General features: G+C 35.0%; 1 protein-coding gene across 2 annotated transcripts in view; it reads left to right on the top strand.

Annotated features, from left to right (window-relative positions):
- Positions 1-1,044: 1,044 nt before the first annotated feature.
- LOC137398672 (uncharacterized) overlaps positions 1,045-21,052 on the top strand; it is a 38,456-nt gene continuing 18,448 nt past the window's right edge. The window contains exons 1-3 of one of the 2 annotated variants that reach the window (XM_068084854.1): positions 1,045-1,141; positions 10,453-10,536; positions 13,897-14,106. In XM_068084854.1, the coding sequence (XP_067940955.1) occupies positions 1,116-1,141; positions 10,453-10,536; positions 13,897-14,106 (320 nt within the window). In that variant the 5' untranslated portion in view covers positions 1,045-1,115. Of the gene's footprint in view, positions 1,142-8,220; positions 8,286-10,452; positions 10,537-13,896; positions 14,107-21,052 lie in introns of those variants that run through there. The other variant, XM_068084855.1, reaches the window with a different exon arrangement.

Here is a 21,052-nt window from a genome sequence, read left to right as displayed (position 1 = left end):
CCAGTGCCTGGTTACACAAAGCTTGGCTGAGCCAGTGCCTGGTTACACAAATCTTGGCCGAGCCAGTGCCTGGTTACACAAAGCTTGGCTGAGCCAGTGCCTGGTTACACAAAGCTTGGCTGAGCCAGTGCCTGGTTACACAAATCTCAGCTGAGCCAGCGCCTGGTTACACAAAGCTCGGCTGAGCCAGTGCCTGGTTACACAAAGCTTGGCTGAGCCAGTGCCTGGTTACACAAAGCTTGGCTGAGCCAGTGCCTGGTTACACAAAGCTTGGCTGAGCCAGTGCCTGGTTACACAAATCTTGGCTGAGCCAGTGCCTGGTTACACAAACTTTTTCTCCTGCACTAAAAAGGGTGTTTTTTCAAGTACACTTATAATCTGTGGAGACTTCTAGTGTGGAAGAAAATTGTTTCACAGGGATTGACTTAAAACTTCATGTTTACTTGTTTTCTTCATAACGGCACCCATCGGCATGCAAATCATCAAATACATGCTGTAATTTGAATCATAATAAGGGCTAATGCTGCCCAAGACAAGACTCTTGTCTCGAATGTTTGAGAATGTCTTAGACACGGTCTAGTTGATATCTCGTCTAAACAATAAATCGAGACGGCACAGTATAGTTTATTTGAAAGTTTGTTTCAAATCATCTAGCTGCAAGGTTAGCAAAGGATTACCTTTCATGATTTCCTACTTTACTGAAGCAGTAGAGCCACAGTTATGGCCACTTACTTCGGAGTTTGTCTGGGAATTATGTTTAGTCTGCTATAAGGGTGCTTCCCTCCAGCTGATTCTGTAAAAGAACTGTCAGCCCTTAGGGACTCTATTGTTTAGAAGTCATTAGCTAAAAACATGGGAGCCTCGAGAAGGCAGAATGGACGGAGGAGAATAGCACAATACAGATAGATAATTGTTTAATAGGACTCAGTTCAAGCGGGGAGAAACCAATTACTCGTAATTTAATTCAGATCTCAGAGTGTTTTTTGTGGCCTCCTGCAAAGTTGACATCAAATTAACGGCTATTATAATCTAGTGCCATTTCCACACAGATTCCCACCTTTACACACGCACACTTCTTTTGCTCTCGCTCGGAGGATTGCAGTTGCCAGTGAAAAATGAGCTGTCATACTTCGTACGGCAGGTAAGTTTATCTACTTTTAGATGTCTTAGTTTACGGTTTGTCTAAGTTTATTGATGTTACAGAGTTATTTATGCTTCACCTTCACAAAGGTCCGAATAAAGTTTTCATTTAATTCTATGTGAAATGCACATAAATGGTTTATTAGTCATATTATTATATTATTACAGTATATTATTATTGTATTTTATTATTATGTTTTATTATTGTATCATTAATATACATGAATAAAAGAGTTATGAAATATTTGGATGCTTACATTTTCCTACAGAGAAGATGGGTGATTAGAATGAGGTCATAACCTATTACCGTTGATAAATGGTGTATCTAAAGGTGCCCTAAACACCCGATCACAGAACATCCGCAAAATTACTTTAATAAAAGAATAACAGGAGTTGTCTGGACAATTAGTAATAAAACTAACTTAACCACATCTATAAATGAATTATTTTGCTTCAGACTGATTTTTATATGTAAATATGTTTGACACTGTTGCTACTTCCACAGTTGCTGACTGATTGCATAACCACATGGGAACCACATACACTTTCATACCGCGTCTAATGATGAAACTGCCAATAACTTACCTTTGTAGCTAAATAAAACTGCTCATTGCTCAAGGAGAGAATCAGATAGCAAAAACTGCTTTACAAGCCAACTGGACCACATTTTATTTCTCGATTTTGAGCGATTCACCTAAAAACTTGCTCATGGAATGCCTAAAAAAGTTCTTTTTATACAAAGCATTTGGTGGAGCAACCCTGATACGTCAGAGCGGTTCATGTAACAAAGCTAAATAAGGTATAGCCGACACTGCAACGGTTTGTCAATGGGCTGTCCTACTGACTCAAGTCTACACTCTATATTTGATGCCGAGTAAAAAAGTTCATCTTGAACTAAAACTAGCGGGTGGAGTGGAGTCTTGATGGAGTGGATTACCTGCTGTCCCAGTCACTCCTGATCTCATCATAGTAATTAGAGAGGTCATGATGTCACCTACGAGCCAGTCAGAACTGGATAGTGATTCAAGGTTTTGGTAATTTTTTTCGAAAGGAACAATTCAATAAGTCATAATATTGTAATCTGAAGTTGTCTTCTCAATCTTACTGGAACTTTTTGTTTCTTTAGAATTAATGAACGAGTACAAGCGCAGGATTTCACTTTATACATACTGTTAAAACTAGGTTTCACTTTATACACACTGTTAAAACTAGGTTTCACCTTATACATACTGTTAAGACTAGGTTTCACTTTATACATACTGTTAAGACTAGATTTCACTTTATACATACTGTTAAGACTAAGTTTCACTTTATACATACTGTTAAGACTAGATTTCACTGTATACATACTGTTAAGACTAGATTTTACTTTATACACACTGTTAAGACTAGGTTTCACTTTATACACACTGTTAAGACTAGGTTTCACTTTGTACATACTATTAAGACTAGGTTTCACTTTATACACACTGTTAAGACTAGGTTTCACTTTGTACATACTATTAAGACTAGGTTTCACTTTATACACACTGTTAAAACTAGGTTTCACTTTATACACACTGTTAAGACTAGGTTTTACTTTATACATACTGTTAAGACTAGGTTTCACTTTATACATACTGTTAAAACTAAGTTTCGCTTTATACATACTGTTAAAACTAGGTTTCACTTTATACATACTGTTAAGACTAGATTTCACTTTATACACACAGTTAAGACTAGATTTCACTTTATACACACTGTTAAGACTAGGTTTCACTTTATACACACTGTTAAGACTAGGTTTCACTTTGTACATACTATTAAGACTAGGTTTCACTTTATACACACTGTTAAGACTAGGTTTCACTTTGTACATACTATTAAGACTAGGTTTCACTTTATACACACTGTTAAAACTAGGTTTCACTTTATACACACTGTTAAGACTAGGTTTTACTTTATACATACTGTTAAGACTAGGTTTCACTTTATACATACTGTTAAAACTAAGTTTCGCTTTATACATACTGTTAAAACTAGGTTTCACTTTATACATACTGTTAAGACTAGATTTCACTTTATACACACAGTTAAGACTAGATTTCACTTTATACATACAGTTAATGTGAATGTAGATGTGTAGATGTAAGTAGATGTGAAATCATTAGCAAGTAATGGCTAAATATAGTCTGTATTGCTACAATTACAATAAAAATTATTTGATATGCATTTATATGATTTTATCTAGAGCTATAATGAAAGCTATCAGCTAGAGCTATAATAAGGGCTATCTGCTAGAGCTATAATAAGAGCTATCAGCTAGAGCTATAATAAAAGCTGTCAGCTAGAGCTATAATAAGAGCTATCAGCTAGAGCTATAATAAGGGCTATCAGCTGGAGCTATAATAAGGGCTATCTGCTAGAGCTATAATAAGAGCTATCAGCTAGAGCTATAATAAAAGCTGTCAGCTAGAGCTATAATAAGAGCTATCAGCTAGAGCTATAATAAGGGCTATCAGCTGGAGCTATAATAAGAGCTATCAGATAGAGCTATAATAAGCGCTATCAGCGAGAGCTATAATAAGTGCTATTAGCTAGAGCTATAATAAGAGCTATCAGCTAGAGCTATAACAAGAACCGGGTCTGTTTATCCATCTGTCCAAAGCCACAGTTGAGTTCAGTGTGTTGTATGAATGGTGAAGTTCAGTGTGTTGTATGAATGGTTAAGTTTACTGTGTTGTATGAATGGTTAAGTTCAGTGTGTTGTATGAATGGTTAAGTTCAGTGTGTTGTATGAATGGTTAAGTTCAGTGTGTTGTATGAATGGTTAAGTTCAGTGTGTTGTATGAATGGTTAAGTTCAGTGTGTTGTATGAATGGTTAAGTTCAGTGTGTTATATGAATGGTTAAGTTCAGTGTGTTGTATGAATGGTTAAGTTCAGTGTGTTGTATGAATGGTTAAGTTCAGTGTGTTGTATGAATGGTTAAGTTCAGTGTGTTGTATGAACGGTTAAGTTCAGTGTGTTGTATGAATAGTTAAGTTCAGTGTGTTGTATGAATGGTTAAGTTCAGTGTGTTGTATGAATGGTTAAGTTCAGTGTGTTGTATGAATGGTTAAGTTCAGTGTGTTGTATGAATGGTTAAGTTCAGTGTGTTGTATGAATAGTTAAGTTCAGTGTGTTGTATGAATGGTTAAGTTCAGTGTGTTGTATGAATGGTTAAGTTCAGTGTGTTGTATGAATGGTTAAGTTCAGTGTGTTGTATGAACGGTTAAGTTCAGTGTGTTGTATGAATAGTTAAGTTCAGTGTGTTGTATGAATGGTTAAGTTCAGTGTGTTGTATGAATAGTTAAGTTCAGTGTGTTGTATGAATGGTTAAGTTCAGTGTGTTGTATGAATGGTTAAGTTTAGTGTGTTCTATGAATGGTTAAGTTCAGTGTGTTGTATGAATGGTTAAGTTCAGTGTGTTGTATGAATGGTTAAGTTCAGTGTGTTGTATGAATGGTTAAGTTCAGTGTTTTGTATGAATGGTTAAGTTTAGTGTGTTCTATGAATGGTTAAGTTCAGTGTGTTGTATGAATGGTTAAGTTCAGTGTGTTGTATGAATGGTTAAGTTCAGTGTGTTGTATGAATGGTTACGTTCAGTGTGTTGTATGAATGGTTAAGTTCAGTGTGTTGTATGAATGGTTAAGTTCAGTGTGTTGTATGAATGGTTAAGTTCAGTGTGTTGTATGAATGGTTAAGTTCAGTGTTTTGTATGAATGGTTAAGTTTAGTGTGTTCTATGAATGGTTAAGTTCAGTGTGTTGTATGAATGGTTAAGTTCAGTGTGTTGTATGAATGGTTAAGTTCAGTGTGTTGTATGAATGGTTAAGTTCAGTGTGTTGTATGAATGGTTAAGTTCAGTGTGTTGTATGAATGGTTAAGTTCAGTGTGTTGTATGAATGGTTAAGTTCAGTGTGTTGTATGAATGGTTAAGTTCAGTGTGTTATATGAATGGTTAAGTTCAGTGTGTTGTATGAATGGTTAAGTTTACTGTGTTGTATGAATGGTTAAGTTCAGTGTGTTGTATGAATGGTTAAGTTCAGTGTGTTGTATGAATGGTTAAGTTCAGTGTGTTGTATGAATGGTGAAGTTCAGTGTGTTGTTTGAATGGTTAAGCTCAAAGCGTTGTATGAATGGTTAAGGTCAGTGTGTTGTATGAATGGTTAAGTTTAGTGTGTTGTATGAATGGTGAAGTTCAGTGTGTTGTATGAATGGTTAGGTTCAGTGTGTTGTATGAATGATAAAGTTTAGTGTGTTGTATGAATGATAAAGTTTAGTGTGTTGTATGAATGGTGAAGTTCAGTGTGTTGTATGAATGGTGAAGTTCAGTATGTTGTATGAATGGTTAAGTTCAGTGTGTTGTATGAATGGTTAAGTTCAGTGTGTTGTATGAATGGTTAAGTTTAGTGTGTTGTATGAATGGTTAAGTTCAGTGTGTTGTATGAATTGAAAAACGGTGGGTGTGGTTTATAAACACTTTACCTGTAACTCAAAAAACTACCTTCAAAGTTTGGGGTGCGGTCTATATATAGTGGCGACTTATAAATGAGGATTTACAGTAATAAACAGTGAGCTGAAGTCTCAGCTTTAGTTGTATTTGCAGTAAAGTTGTAACATGCATGTCTCATTCATTACCTGTACATAAAGTTATATCTAAATTTTCGACCATCATCCGTTTCATAAGACCATCGAATAGCAATTTGTTTAAAATCTGTGACAACTTTTTTTCAAGATAATTAATGTAAATAAGTTTAATCTGTTCTAATTCTAAACAACAACTTTTTAAAGCATTATTCACTATTTTACTTATGTAATAAGAGAACAGGTAATCATATGTAATAAGAGAACAGGTAATCATATGTAATAAGAGAACAGGTAATCATATGTAATAAGAGAACAGGCAATCATATGTAATAAGAGAACAGGTCATTATATGTAATAAGAGAACAGGTGATTATATGTAATAAGAGAACAGGTAATCATATGTAATAAGAGAACAGGTCATTATATGTAATAAGAGAACAGGTGATCATATGTAATAAGAGAACAGGTAATCATATGTAATAAGAGAACAGGTAATCATATGTAATAAGAGAACAGGTAATCATATGTAATAAGAGAACAGGTAATCATATTTAATAAGAGACCGGGTAATCATATGTAATAAGAGAACAGGTAATTATATGTAATAAGAGAACAGGTGATCATATGTAATAAGAGAACAGGTAATCATTTGTAATAAGAGAACAGGTAATCATATGTAATAAGAGAACAGGTGATCATATGTAATAAGAGAACAGGTAATCATATGTAATAAGAGAACAGGCAATCATATGTAATAAGAGAACAGGTCATTATATGTAATAAGAGAACCGGTGATCATATGTAATAAGAGAACAGGTAATCATATGTAATAAGAGAACAGGTAATCATATGTAATAAGAGAACAGGTAATATGTAAAATACAGTGACTGCCACAAGCAATAGATGTGTGTCTGTTAATAGACTAGGTTTTGGAATATGCTGCACAGCTGTATCTGTAGCGACTCATACCACAGCCTCATCCCCTCCCCCTCCCCCCCCCCCCCCCCGTACTCAAGTCTTGTGCACTGTTTACTATATACCATAAACAAAAAAGTGTAAAAATAGACTGTGTTTTATTTTAATAAAATACATCTTATGTAAGATCATGAAAAAAGCATAAAAATGTCGCATGATTTGTTTTTACTAATCTATATGAATCTCAAGTCTGTTATGTGTATGTACAGTTATAGTTACAGTTACACTACTCTGGCACCTTTGTGCTTCTTAATCGCATAATTCTCCCATATACTGATTACTAATGACTATCTCTCGTTGCGGGGAGGGGAGGGGGAGGGGAGGAGGGGGGACTGACAAGCATGCCAGTATAGTATAATTTGACTTAGTATAATATATAGTATATTATATATAGTACATGTATATATATTATATATATATTATATAGTATATGAAGTATATATATTATAATACTATAGTATAATATAACTTACTACTGTATACTGAATGTACTAAAATATAATGTAGGCAGTATTACAATAACTACATTAATAAATCCCACATTTTCTGATTGATTTTATCCAAACTTTCTATGCATGTTCCGTGCTTTCGGCTGCTAAAAATATTTGATTTTAAAACTCTGTCTGTTTCTTGAGAACCTCCCAACCTAATTAAAAAAGAAAGAAACCCGAGCTATCACCAGGCATCACCGAGCCTACCGCTAGTAATATAAAATATAAATAACATATTTATTAATGTAATGTATTATAGTATAACACAACCTAATATAATAATAAAATCCGATGCAATACGATGCAATACAGTGTCTGTTTAATGATATAGTGAAATGCAAGGTGTTATATAGTTAAAGTTTATAATACAATGTGCTGCAATATAATAATAAAATATAAAAAATAGTAAAATATATTATAATATAATACTTGCTGAACTTACAAACACTCTCCTTGTTAAAAAGCCATATTGTTCGTTTGTCGAGTTGATGGTTTTTAATCATAATTTCAATTCTAGTGGCAGCTGAGTTCAGTTGATTAGTAAAAAATTTGCAGTTTAATTTGCAGTTTTTGAATTTTTCAGATAATTTTATCCTGAGTCATCTGTCATCTTATTTGTATATTCTTGTTTTAGTGTGAGAACCAAGTTCCGTTAATCAGGATTATATTGGCGCTTGGTACCTATATGATGACCTTTGTATGACATTAGAAAGCATGTGCTTTGACCTTGCATGACCTTATGTCATGACTAAGATTTGGAAAAATGCCTTTCATTGGATAGCGGAATAAATAGACAGTATAGCAAATCTACTTTGAACATGATAACATTATTGAATTATCGCACTATTTTTGAAATTAATGAGTGGATGAGATCTTTATAGCTTGTCACTAGTGACCTGTTATAATTTACAACCGATAGCTTGTTGTCCTTTTCTTCCAGTAGCATTGTCCAGAATAACTATATTTCGCGCTGACTAGCTTAGTATGGCTTATATGACGAGGTTACAACTGACTAAAGATATCATTCAGGTATTATTGCATCTTCAGGCAGCTACAAAAACTCCATAACCTGTAAGTAGCAGTCAGTTTAGAGTAGCTAACACGAGATACTTATGCCACCTGTCTGCGAGTGTCTCATAACATTCGACATAGCGATGCATTAGCATGATATGACAAGTCATGACAAGTAGTATTCTACAATGCTAAATTTATGTGTATGTGAAAATTAAAAACATGTAAAATGCGGTGAGAGTGTTATGTGAAGATGTGACTGTAACTCACTGACTGTAACTCACTGACTGTAACTCACTGACTGTAACTCACTGATGAGACGTGTGGGTCAAATCTTGATCTACACAACTTACAAACTCCGAGTTAATAAATTCCTTACTGTTTCAATCAGTTATGGCGTATAAAATATTTAATCTTCAAACATCTTCAATCCTCGAGTATAATGCATGCTCATGTTTTTAAGTATTTTTGTTGTACAAACAATGACTCTGTGATCTTGAATGGACATCTCTGAGTCCGGTGGCTAGGAACCCTCGACGACTGGAGACATGTCCAGTTGCGGAAAGAAAGTTGAAAATTCAAATCATTCCTGTCGCCATGGATAGCTTTTTTGAGAGTTGAACCCCAACCTGGTGTTTACAAATCCGTCATTCTAGAGTACAGTTCACTGCTCTAGGGATTATTAGCTCTTAGACGCTGATACATAGACGCTGATACATAGACGCTGATACATAGACACCGAAACGTAGACACCGATGCATAGACACCGATACAGACACCGGTACATAGACACCGATACATAGACACCGATACATAGACACCGATACATAGACACCGATACATGGGCACCGATACATGGACACCGATGCATAGACACCGATACATAGACACCGATGCATAGACACCGATACATAGACACCGATACATAGACACCGACACATGGACATCGATACATGGACACCGATACATAGACACCGACACATGGACAACGATACATGGACACCGATACATAGACCGTGCATATATATGGTGTTTTCTTGTGTGCCGTTGTCCCAGCATTAATGGTATTGCTTTTATCTCGCTGGTGGGAGCAGACAGCAGGTTGACTAGCAACAAAATTCACATTACAGTTATTTGGTATCAAAAGATTCACCATGTCTTACTCTGTTGTGTTGTAGGTGCCAAATACATGGAAATGTGATTACAAGCTCTTAAAAGCTCAAAAACGAAAAGCCGCCGTAGATTGGAATCTTTTTATTTCTCTGACGTAGTCATTACATTTGGTTATCGTCTTGACACGTAATGTTCTCACTGAATTGAAAACACAATAAAAAATTCAATATAAAACATCGTAGCACCAGTTTATGACAAACACTTCGGGTTTTACCGAAGACCCCGTATCAAATATAGATGCTCGCTACTTTACAGTTTTGTTTCGGCATTATTCAATCGTCAAGTCGTAATCTGATCACGTGACCCAATACTTCGCAAATAATTTTGCAGCACTTTTTGAATATCACAGGTGACCAACACCCTCGTCATTATTATCAGACAATGATATGTACTCCTTCGAGCTAAGGTTAAAAAGTTTAACGAGTTTCTACGGTAAGTTATAAGATATCAGTGCTAAAAATGACACCATTACAATGACGATAAAACAGACGCGTAAGAACAATAGACATGGTTTTGAATGCGTGAAGTATATTTGTGACAATATTTCGACGAATGAGGTTGCATGAAAGTGTAAATAGAAACCATCCTGTAACAACTACGTCCCATTTGAGCCGTTTTGGAGAGCGAAACTATGGCGGTCTCGTGTGGCTGCGATTAACTGTTCGTTTTTTATCTTGTAAGAGCGTGTAATCACATTCCCATATATTTCACACCTAGAACACAACTGAGTACGACATGTTGAGTCTTATGATACCATATAACTGTAATGTGAATTTTATTGCAAGTCAACCTTTTTAAATTAAGGGTAGCCTTAGCACAAGTTTCGACAACCAATAATTAAAATTCAACTTTTCATAGAATCACTCGGGGTACTCAATCTATGTTTAAACCAAAGTTACAAGTTAAAATAGCTGAGTTAACTTGTTACGTGACGGGACAACCCAGAGTACCCATAGAGCGATCATTAGCGCTTAAAAAACTGCTTCCTATTCCGTGTTTGCTTTTTCAGAATATCGACTTCTTTGTTGGTATATCAATTTCTCTAACATTTTAGAGTGTCGGGCACAGATTCCAGAATAGAAAGTGACAAACTGAAATTTTTCGAAATGGATGACAACATTCAAAAGATCAAGTTTGAGTGAGTTGCAAAAGTGTTAGATTCTTCCCAACTGATCACACTTCATATCACACTCGGCTAGTTTACTATAGACTACACTCACTAGTTTACTATAATAGACTACACTCGCTAGTTTACTATAATAGACTACACTCGCTAGTTTACTATAATAGACTACACTCACTAGTTTAATATAATAGACTACACTCGCTAGTTTACTATAATAGACTACACTCACTAGTTTACTATAATAGACTACACTCACTAGTTTACTATAATAGACTACACTCACTAGTTTACTATAATAGACTACACTCACTAGTTTACTATAATAGACTACACTCACTAGTTTACTATAATAGACTACACTCGCTAGTTTACTATAGACTACACTCACTAGTTTACTATAATAGACTACACTCACTAGTTTACTATAATAGACTACACTCACTAGTTTACTATAATAGACTACACTCGCTAGTTTACTATAATAGACTACACTCGCTAGTTTACTATAATAGACTACACTCACTAGTTTACTATAATAGACTACACTCGCTAGTTTACTATAATAGACTACACTCGCTAGTTTACTATAATAGACTACACTCACTAGTTTAATATAATAGACTACATTCACTAGTTTACTATAATAGACTACACTCACTAGTTTACTATAATAGTCTACACTCACTAGTTTAATATAATAGACTACACTCGCTAGTTTACTATAATAGACTACACTCACTAGTTTACTATAATAGACTACACTCACTAGTTTACTATAATAGACTACACTCACTAGTTTACTATAATAGACTACACTCACTAGTTTACTATAATGGACTACACTCACTAGTTTAATATAATAGACTACATTCACTAGTTTGCTATAATATATTACACTCACTAGTTTACTATAACAGACTACACTCACTAGTTTAATATAATAGACTACACTCACTAGTTTACTATAATAGACTACACTCACTAGTTTACTATAATATATTACACTCCCTAGTTTACTATAATGGACTATACTCACTAGTTTACTATAATGGACTACACTCACTAGTTTACTATAATAGACTACACTCACTAGTTTACTATAATAGATTGTCTAGACTCAATAGTCTTGTCTAATGAAAGCTTTTTAGCACTTTCTGAAGATGGTTTTGCTTGGCAAGTTTTGGAACTAGGAGCACAATAGTACTAGCAAAACTAATAGTAGTAGTAGTAGTTATAGCAGCAGTAGTAGTAGTTGTAGTAGTAGTAGTCGTATTAGTAGTCGTATTAGCAGTCGTATTAGTAGTCGTATTAGTAGTCGTATTAGTAGTCGTATTAGTAGTCGTATTAGTAGTCGTATTAGTAGTCGTATTAGTAGTCGTATTAGTAGTCATATTAGTAGTCATATTAGTAGTCGTATTAGTAGTCATATTAGTAGTCATATTAGCAGTAGTAGTAGTAGTTGTAGTAGTAGTAGTAGTTATAGTAGTAGTAGTAGTAGTAGTTATAGTAGTAGTAGTTATAGTAGTAGTAGTAGTAGTTGTAGTAGTAGTTATAGTAGTAGTAGTAGTTATAGTAGTAGTAGTAATAATAGTAGTAGTTGTAGTAGTTGTAGTAGTAGTAGTTATAGTAGTAGTAGTAGTAGTTGTAGTAGTAGTTATAGTAGTAGTAGTAGTAGTTATAGTAGTAGTAGTAGTTATAGTAGTAGTTGTAGTAGTTGTAGTAGTAGTAGTTAAAGTAGTAGTAGTAGTAGTTATAGTAATAGTAGTAGTTATAGTAGTAGTAGTAGTTATAGTAGTAGTTGTAGTAGTAGTAGTAGTTATAGTAATAGTAGTTATAGTAGTAGTAACAACCATTTCAGGTCTGTAGAATGAAGGTCTGTAGTTACAGTAAAAGTGAAGGCTTTTCAAGTCGATTTATTATCATGTGTTTTTCCTTAAAAAAGGTTGACTTGCAACAAAATTCACATTACAGTTATTTGATATCAAAAGATTCACCATGTCTTACTCTGTTGTGTTGTAGGTGCCAAATATGTAGGAATGCGATTATAAGCTCTTAAAAGCTCAAAAACGAACAATTAATTGCAGCCACACGAGACCGCCATAGTTTGGGTTCACTTTCCAAAACGGCTCAAATGTGACGTAGCTGTGTTAGATGGTTTCTGTTTACACTTTCATGCAAACTTATTCGTCGAAATATTTCACAAATATACTTCACGCGTTCAATAAAACCATGTCTAATGTTCTTACGCATCTGTTTTATCGTCATTTTAATGCTGTCACTTTTAGCAGTGATATCTTATAACTTACCGTAAAAATTCGTTTAATTTTTTAGCCTTCGCTTGAAGGAGTACATATCATTGTCTGATAATCATCACGAGCCTGTTGGTCACCTGTGATAATCGAAATGTGCTGCAGAAATTATTTGCGAAGTATTGGGTCACAGGATTACAACCTGCCCATTAGACCAAACCGAAACAAAAATGTAAAGTAGCGAGCATCTATATTTGATACGGGGTCTTCGGTAAAACCCCAAGTGTTTGTCATAAACTAGTGCTACGATAAGTTTTATATTGAGCTTTTTATTGCCCTTTCAATACACGGGAGAACATCACGTGACAAGACGATAACCAAATTTCATGGCTGCGTCAGAGAAATAAAGAGATTCCAATCTACGGCGGCTTTTCATTTTTGAGCTTTTAAGAGCTTGCAATCACATTTCCACATATTTTGCACCTTCAACACAACAGAGTAAGACATGGTGAATCTTTTGATACCAAATAACTGTAATGTGAATTTTGTTGCAAGTCAACCTTTAAACTATCTGGAATTGAAGGACCATTTTAAGGGTGAGAGTTCTGCCTTGCTCACTATGATATTCAGTCAATATATTTAAGTTAGTTTTGTGAGTTCAAATAAAACAGTTTTAGTCTATCCAAAGAATTGAGATTAAGAGATTGAGATAGAGATTAACTCAATTACCATTAGATTAAGGTAAGATTACCATGAGGTAAGATTTACTGCATGCGTGGCAGCAGTAAGACTGAAACTCACCAGCTGCTTCAAATTCAATACTAATGTGGAAAATTATAGATATGAGAGAGGAGGATTAATTACGGTTGTTTGATGCTCTTGTACAATGAATGTCAACGTCTCGCACCGGTAACAGGTGCTCATGCTAACGGCATGTCAAGGCAGCATTTATATTCAATGTTTCATTTTCTTTTGCTCAAAAATGTAGATTTGCTCCAATTCCATAAAAGTAATCAGACAAAATTCCGATTGAAAGTTTTTTAATAAATTTATGATACAGACTTTATTAGCTGCTCAACTTCCTCAAGACATGGTCTATAGAAACTCTTGCCATCTGTCGCAGGTGGAGGCGAAGATGGCAGTTCGTTCTACCGACCTGCCTTAGCCTACTGGCTGTTCTTATTTCATTAGCTGCCTTGATTGTGGCGCTCTCACTCTGGCACCACCATAACCAACACACAGGAGGAACAGGTGTTGGTAAGCCTACGAACCTTGGCACAACATCATCATTACAAATACGCAAAGGGCCACCCTTCTCACCCAGCCTTGACAAGTATGTTCTCTCACCATCTTGTGGTCAGTTTCAGACATTCACCCCATCAATATGTCTTTCTAAGGAAAAGCAATGTGCTTTTTTTGCGGGTTACGGGCAAAATTCTCACCGACTCTTCGTATTTTCATTGTTTCAGGAATTATCCATCATATCCAACCAGACAAACTAATACAAATGTTTAACCAGTATCTGTCAGTTCGATTGTCTGTCCATACCATTAAAATTACTGTTTTTGATCATAACAGCATTAGGCTGTTTCTCAGGTAATTCTCCTTTAATTATTGCTATTATTATCATTACTAGTAGCTGAAAGTTCCGTGCCATGTGAGATATCATCATGTGGAATAAATATGGACACAATTATGCTTAGCTACAGCAAGGTATCCAGTGGTGTATATGATAGCATGCTTGCTTGGGAATGTGAATGTGCAAGCTCGATCCCCAGGTAGTGTAATCCTTTTTCCTGACACTCCTGAAGTGGTTTTTGACAGATGGAGAAATGGATACGGCTCTTATTATAGTAAAGATTAGAGCCATCATAGCAAAGGGTTGACCAAGGCGCCTAGCAGTAACTAGTAAGAACATTTGAGCAAAATGTTTTGACCTGGCACTAGGGCTATGATATGAGATAAGGCTAAAATTTGTTCTCTAACTAACCTTGAACAAAACATTTGTTTAAAATAAATTCTTTATTAAAACATTTGTGAAGTAAAAATAAATATACTTCTGTAACAGTATGTTGCAGTTGCCCCAATAATAAATGCACCAGTGTCTTAACTCATTCGCAACCATCGCGAGTTAACTCGCCTTGAAAATTTACCCATTCCATGTACCGTTATTTCTAAGTTATAGAAGAAAATCTTTGATTGGTTATGAAGAGAAGTTTCTGGCCAATCAGAAAAACTCACAAATATGTCTCGATGATATCTCTGGAATAGTTATAACCTAAATAGTAAACCTATATCGGCGTCTACCTTAACCGAAAATCATCATGGCAACTTAAAATTTTATCGCTCGCGCATCAATTTTTTTCAACCCAAGAAGGGATGCAGATTCAGACGTGGTAAGACAATAAAAGACAATAAAAGGCAAAAATTAAATTAAAACATTATTTTAAATGTTTCAAAGTTTTTGTTCACTTTTAATTTTGCCAATTTGAATCGTTATGCTCGAATAAAAATACACTTTTTAGGTAGTCAGCCGTAATCAGAATAAAGTTATCATTCACCTTCGATAAGATCATATTAATTCTTAGAGCCCTCTATGAAGTCTGAAAAGTCGAGAACAAAGCTATTGAATATATTTTTGTTATTTGAAACATGTTTGTGACAGTTTATTTGAGTTATATTGGCATGTAGATTTGCTATGTTTTGGTTTGAAGGATGATACTCTCGAGAAAAAGTTCGAAATTAAAGTTTCATGGTTTTTACGTACATGACTAACTGTTATATATAAAAATATTATTTATAACTTTGCATTGTAGCTAAACAATAATTTTAGGTAGACCTTTATTGTAAAATTCTAACTTTTATAGTATCTTTTTGAAAAATGACTGGTATTTGAAGTATATCGTATGAAAGTTGGTCGATTGTAATATGTATGATCATATGTGAGTATAATATGTATGATCATATGTGAGTACAATATGTATGATCATATATTAGTGTAATATGTATGATCATATGTGAGTGTAATACATATGATCATATATTAGTGTAATATGTATGATCATATGTGAGTGTAATATGTATGATCGTATGTGAGTGTAATATATATGATCATGTGATCAAGTATTGATAAAGTATGAACTTGGAATCACCAGTTAAATCTTCAAATATGTATGTTTATATGCTGTTGTCTAAGAAATTCTTTGGAGTTAAGTGCCTCAACCCCATTAATATATATATCATTTGAAAGGGAAAATTCTGAAGAACAAGATGATGCCAAATATTCAAAAATATTCTCAGATTTTTATCGCTGGGGTGGATCTACCGAAAGGCAGACTTATTGCAGGCTATGAATGTTGTTAGTGAAAATTGATAAAATAGGATACAAACAAACTCTTTTATACAAATTGGTGGCCCTGAAAAGGGCCGTTGGGTTATTGTTGGTCTTCAGAAGGACTGGTAAGGTGTCTTGAGCTGAGCATTAGTATTTTATTGGCCAGCCTTTGTTCTTGATCACCATCTGACACCGTCGAGGCATGCTGTTTACCAACTTTCTGAGCTCTTTAATAGCATCTCAGCATCTCCACGGATTAATATAAATCACTCAGAAATGATTGTGTTAAATCAATCAATGCATTGTTTGAAAGCACATCTTCTGCTGATCAGATTGATATATAATATCTGGCATGGCATCATAATTGGCGAGAAAATAGAAAGCAAATGGAAGATCCATTCGATATAGAGTGAACAAAACAATGTGATTCCAAGTTTATGCACACCACTGTAAATCACTCAGAAATGATTGTGTTAAATCAATCAATGCATTGTTGGAAAGCACATCTTCTGCTGATCAGATTGATATATAATATCTGGCATGGCATCATAATTGGCGAGAAAATAGAAAGCAAATGGAAGATCCATTCGATATAGCGTGAACAAAACAATGTGATTCCAAGTTTATGCACACCACTGTATCTATATATATATTTCTCAAAGTATGTGGATATGTGTGTATGTATGTGTGTTCCTCCAGCTATAGCTATTATTAGAGTAGCCGAGCTGGACAATGCTGATGTAAGGTCATGGAGTGCCTTCGTTAAAAGCCTAGCAGTATGAACTAGCTTAGTGGAATTTTCCATTGGCAATGTGCCAGGCTAATAGCCTGAAAGTTACAGTTGTTTGACAAAGTTTTAAAATCTTGGCATTTGTTTTTATTTTTTTCTTAATTTATTTCAACTACACGACACACTTCTCTCATGATATGTAGTTTGAAAGTTAGAATCAACGACACACTTCTCTCATGATATGTAGTTTGAAAGTTAGAATGGGAAATGTTGTTATATATTAAATACAAATCAACTTTCTGTCCAAAGACTTTTTTTATTACCCGGGCACCGCCGGTAGCACAGCTAGCTGTTGACTATTCTCTCCAGTTTCTAAGATAATGCTTATAGATGTATCAACCTTAGTATTTACATGTATGTTAGCTCTATTTATACTTGAAATATGTCAGGTCATTTTCATTTTGGCAAATGTAAGATCTAATGTGCAAGCCAAACACTTGGAGGACACAACTCTCCAAGACTTAATACTATGCGCAGATTGGTACAGAGCTGAAGTTGTATGTGCCAATTGTAAGTGTATGTGGTTATGCGCCAATTTGGGTTTCTATTGCAGTATTTATTCACAATTAAATACAAAAACTTTCCCTGTAATTAATACCAAGTACAATTCATGATTGAAAGTCAGTTATGCACAGTAGAGCCTTAGAGCTGGAACATCCATGCACTGACGTCTCGCCCAGCTGGATGGCTGTGATTCCATGAACTAAGTCTTTCCAAAGACTGTTTATTTCAGTTCATTACTTCAGCCAGAAATAACACTGTGGTCAAGTTCTAAGAAATTTGATTGCGGTGTTTTGATGATGGCTTTCCTGGCTGAGCAGAGGACAGCTACCTATGTGGTCATGCATACCGCTCGGTGGCATTTTATGAAGGTCTTTCAGCTCACACACCTCATAAATAAACACCATACTAGCTAATAACATTGTGAGATTAACCGATTCATAGAGAGTAACTGCAAAAACATAATGATTATAGTCGAGTCTAATAGAAATATCTAAATATCTGTTCTGAATATAATAGGTTCTGGACTAATAGTTTTAGTGTGAAGCTCTTGTTGCTGAGGAGATGAGACTTTCTGCTTTTGTCTATTTTTGATCCTCCATTACCAAGAATTTCAGTCTGAGTGTCACTAGAAACTTATGTTCTATCAACAACCATTTTTCATTTCTTGTTCATTACGAAATTCTCCGGTATTTGGAAATACCTCAATAACTATCAAGCCAATCAACTCGCTTCACTGCTTGACACAAAAAATGCAATGCTTGTAAATCAAACCAAAATATAGTTTGACTTTTCCAATTTCAGAATGAGCAATTTCAACAACAGCTGATCGTTTATTATGAGCACTTTCTAGATTCCCTGTGTGCACCCTGAAAGGGTGCGTGTGATAGAATATCGAGCAACCATTTCAATTGTAATTGATTGTCTAAGAGCATCTGAGAACAGAACTGTTGACGTGAAAAAGGTACAATGGCAGGGATAACGATATAACGATTGCCCCATAGATAGCTCTGCCCGATGCGAGAGTTTCCTCGTAGTCAACTTCCTGTTTATAGTGTTTGATATTCTCGCTAGCGATAGCTATAAGTTTGTTGTTAATATCCATGCTGATCACACAACTAGGAGTGAAGTCTCTTGCAATCATCAAAGTCACATGCCCTGAAAAAGGGCTGTTAAAATCAAAACGGTCTAGTCAAAAGTCTTCAGTTACCAGAAGTGTTGAGTTACCTAAATATGCAGCAAATTTTAGTAACAAGTCAAAACCTTTACGCATGAATTTTGTCCATTCCTGAACCTATTTCTATGTTCAAACAGTCAAACATTTCATCGATTATTCCTATAGGAATGCACCATAACTTGATTCGGATGTTTTCAAAAGATGTACGTTTGAAGGATTGCTAGAAGAAGGTGATTTGAGGTATATTTGCTAGTGCTGGAAGTCCTGTGCGCCGTGAGGAATCGTCATGCGCCATAACTACCTTAAAACCATCTCAAATAGAACGCCGCTGCAAGAGAAAGGTTGAAACATACAGCGCCATCCTTTAATTGAACGCCACCTCTATTTGACCACCACTTTGATATTGTTTGGTCTTCATGAACTCATAATAGAAAGTAACCAGTAAAGTGACCAATTAATGACTCGGTTTTTCGACTTAATAATGGCTTAATTTCGATACAATTGAAATAATTAATAACTAATATTAATATTAATTTATATATATTAATAACTGTGTCCGAGTAATATATTTTCAGTCAAAGTAGTTCCTTGTTTAACTCAGTCTGATACTTTGACTGTAAATCAAAAACAGTCTAGCAAAAATGCTGAGGCTGAAGGCATTAATGTCGCTCTGTGCGAAGTAGAGTACAAGATATAGGCGATATCAGCGTCGCTTCACCAGTTGTTGTTTGGAATTCATCCTTACGAAATTGTGACGAGCTAGTCGAAAAATACAACTGCCACCTCTAATAAAACATCGCTATAGAGAAAGGAGTGAAAAATAGAGCGTCATGGAATTACACTAGAGGTTTTACAGTATGTGCACAGTTATTCCATGGTATTCCATGTTGCTTCAAGGAGGTGGTGCAGTTGATAGTCTGCCTAGATGAATGGTGGTGGTAAACTGAATACCCGAGTTTGATACCCAAAGGATGCCTTTTTTTAATAACAGATGGATGAACACGGCTCTTATTATAGTAAAAATTACGAGCACTTTTAGATTCTCTGTGCGTACCCTGGAGGGGTATACGTGACAGAATATCGGAAAAAATTCCTGGAATGCAGTAGATGATAAACATTTATTTGTTACTATGCATATCCCGTAAACTTGAAGTTGACCTCTTCATGACCTCTACACGCAGCCTCGCTCTATTGATGACCCATGAGCAAATCAAATGAACCATCAGATAATGACAAATATGCTTGTTATAAGGCTGCATTCGGGTGTCACAGACTAAACCTTTTAAATATCTATAATGAGCTCAGGCTATGGGGTTCTATTGAAGCGTCACCATGTTCCATGCATGCGCTTATCCACTGTCAACTAATGTACTTGAATCGTTTATTGCACATATACATGTACCTGAATTATATATTGCACATATACATGTACCTGAATCATATATTGCACATATACATGTACCTGAATCATATATTACACATATACATGTACCTGAATCATCTATTGCACATATACATGTACCTGAATCATTTATTACACATATGCATGTACCTGAATCATATATTGCACATATACATGTACCTGAATTGTCTATTGCACATATACATGTACCTGAATCATCTATTGCACATATACATGTACCTGAATCATATATTGCACATATACATGTACCTGAATCGTCTATTGCACATATACATGTACCTGAATCATATATTGCACATATACATGTACCTGAATCATTTATTGCACATATACATGTACCTGAATCATCTATTGCACATATACATGTACCTGAATTGTCTATTGCACATATACATGTACCTGAATCGTTTATTGCACATATACATGTACCTGAATCATCTATTGCACATATACATGTACCTGAATCGTCTATTGCACATATACATGTACCTGAATCGTTTATTGCACATATACATGTACCTGAATCATCTATTGCACATATACATGTACCTGAATCATCTATTGCACATATACATGTACGTGAATCATCTATTGCACATATACATGTACCTGAAGCGTCTATTGCACAGATACATGTACCTGAATCATCTATTGCACATATACATGTACCTGAATCGTCTATTGCACATATACATGTACCTGAATCGTTTATTGCACATATACATGTACCTGAATCATCTATTGCACATATACATGTACCTGAATCATCTATTGCACATATACATGTACATGAATCATCTATTGCACATATACATGTACCTAAAGCGTCTATTGCACAGATACATGTACCTGAATCGTCTATTGCACATATACATGTACCTGAATCATCTGTTACACATATGCATGTACCTGAATCATCTATTGCACATATACATGTACCTGAATCGTCTATTGCACATATACATGTACCTGAATCGTCTATTGCACATATACATGTACCTGAATCGTTTATTGCACAGATACATGTACCTGAATCATTTATTACACATATGCA

Source organism: Watersipora subatra, chromosome 6 (assembly GCF_963576615.1).
Source record: "Watersipora subatra chromosome 6, tzWatSuba1.1, whole genome shotgun sequence".
NCBI classification, from domain to species: domain Eukaryota; kingdom Metazoa; phylum Bryozoa; class Gymnolaemata; order Cheilostomatida; family Watersiporidae; genus Watersipora; species Watersipora subatra.
The sequence above is the reverse complement of the archived record's forward strand: the minus strand, read 5'-3'. Positions and strand labels throughout refer to the sequence as shown.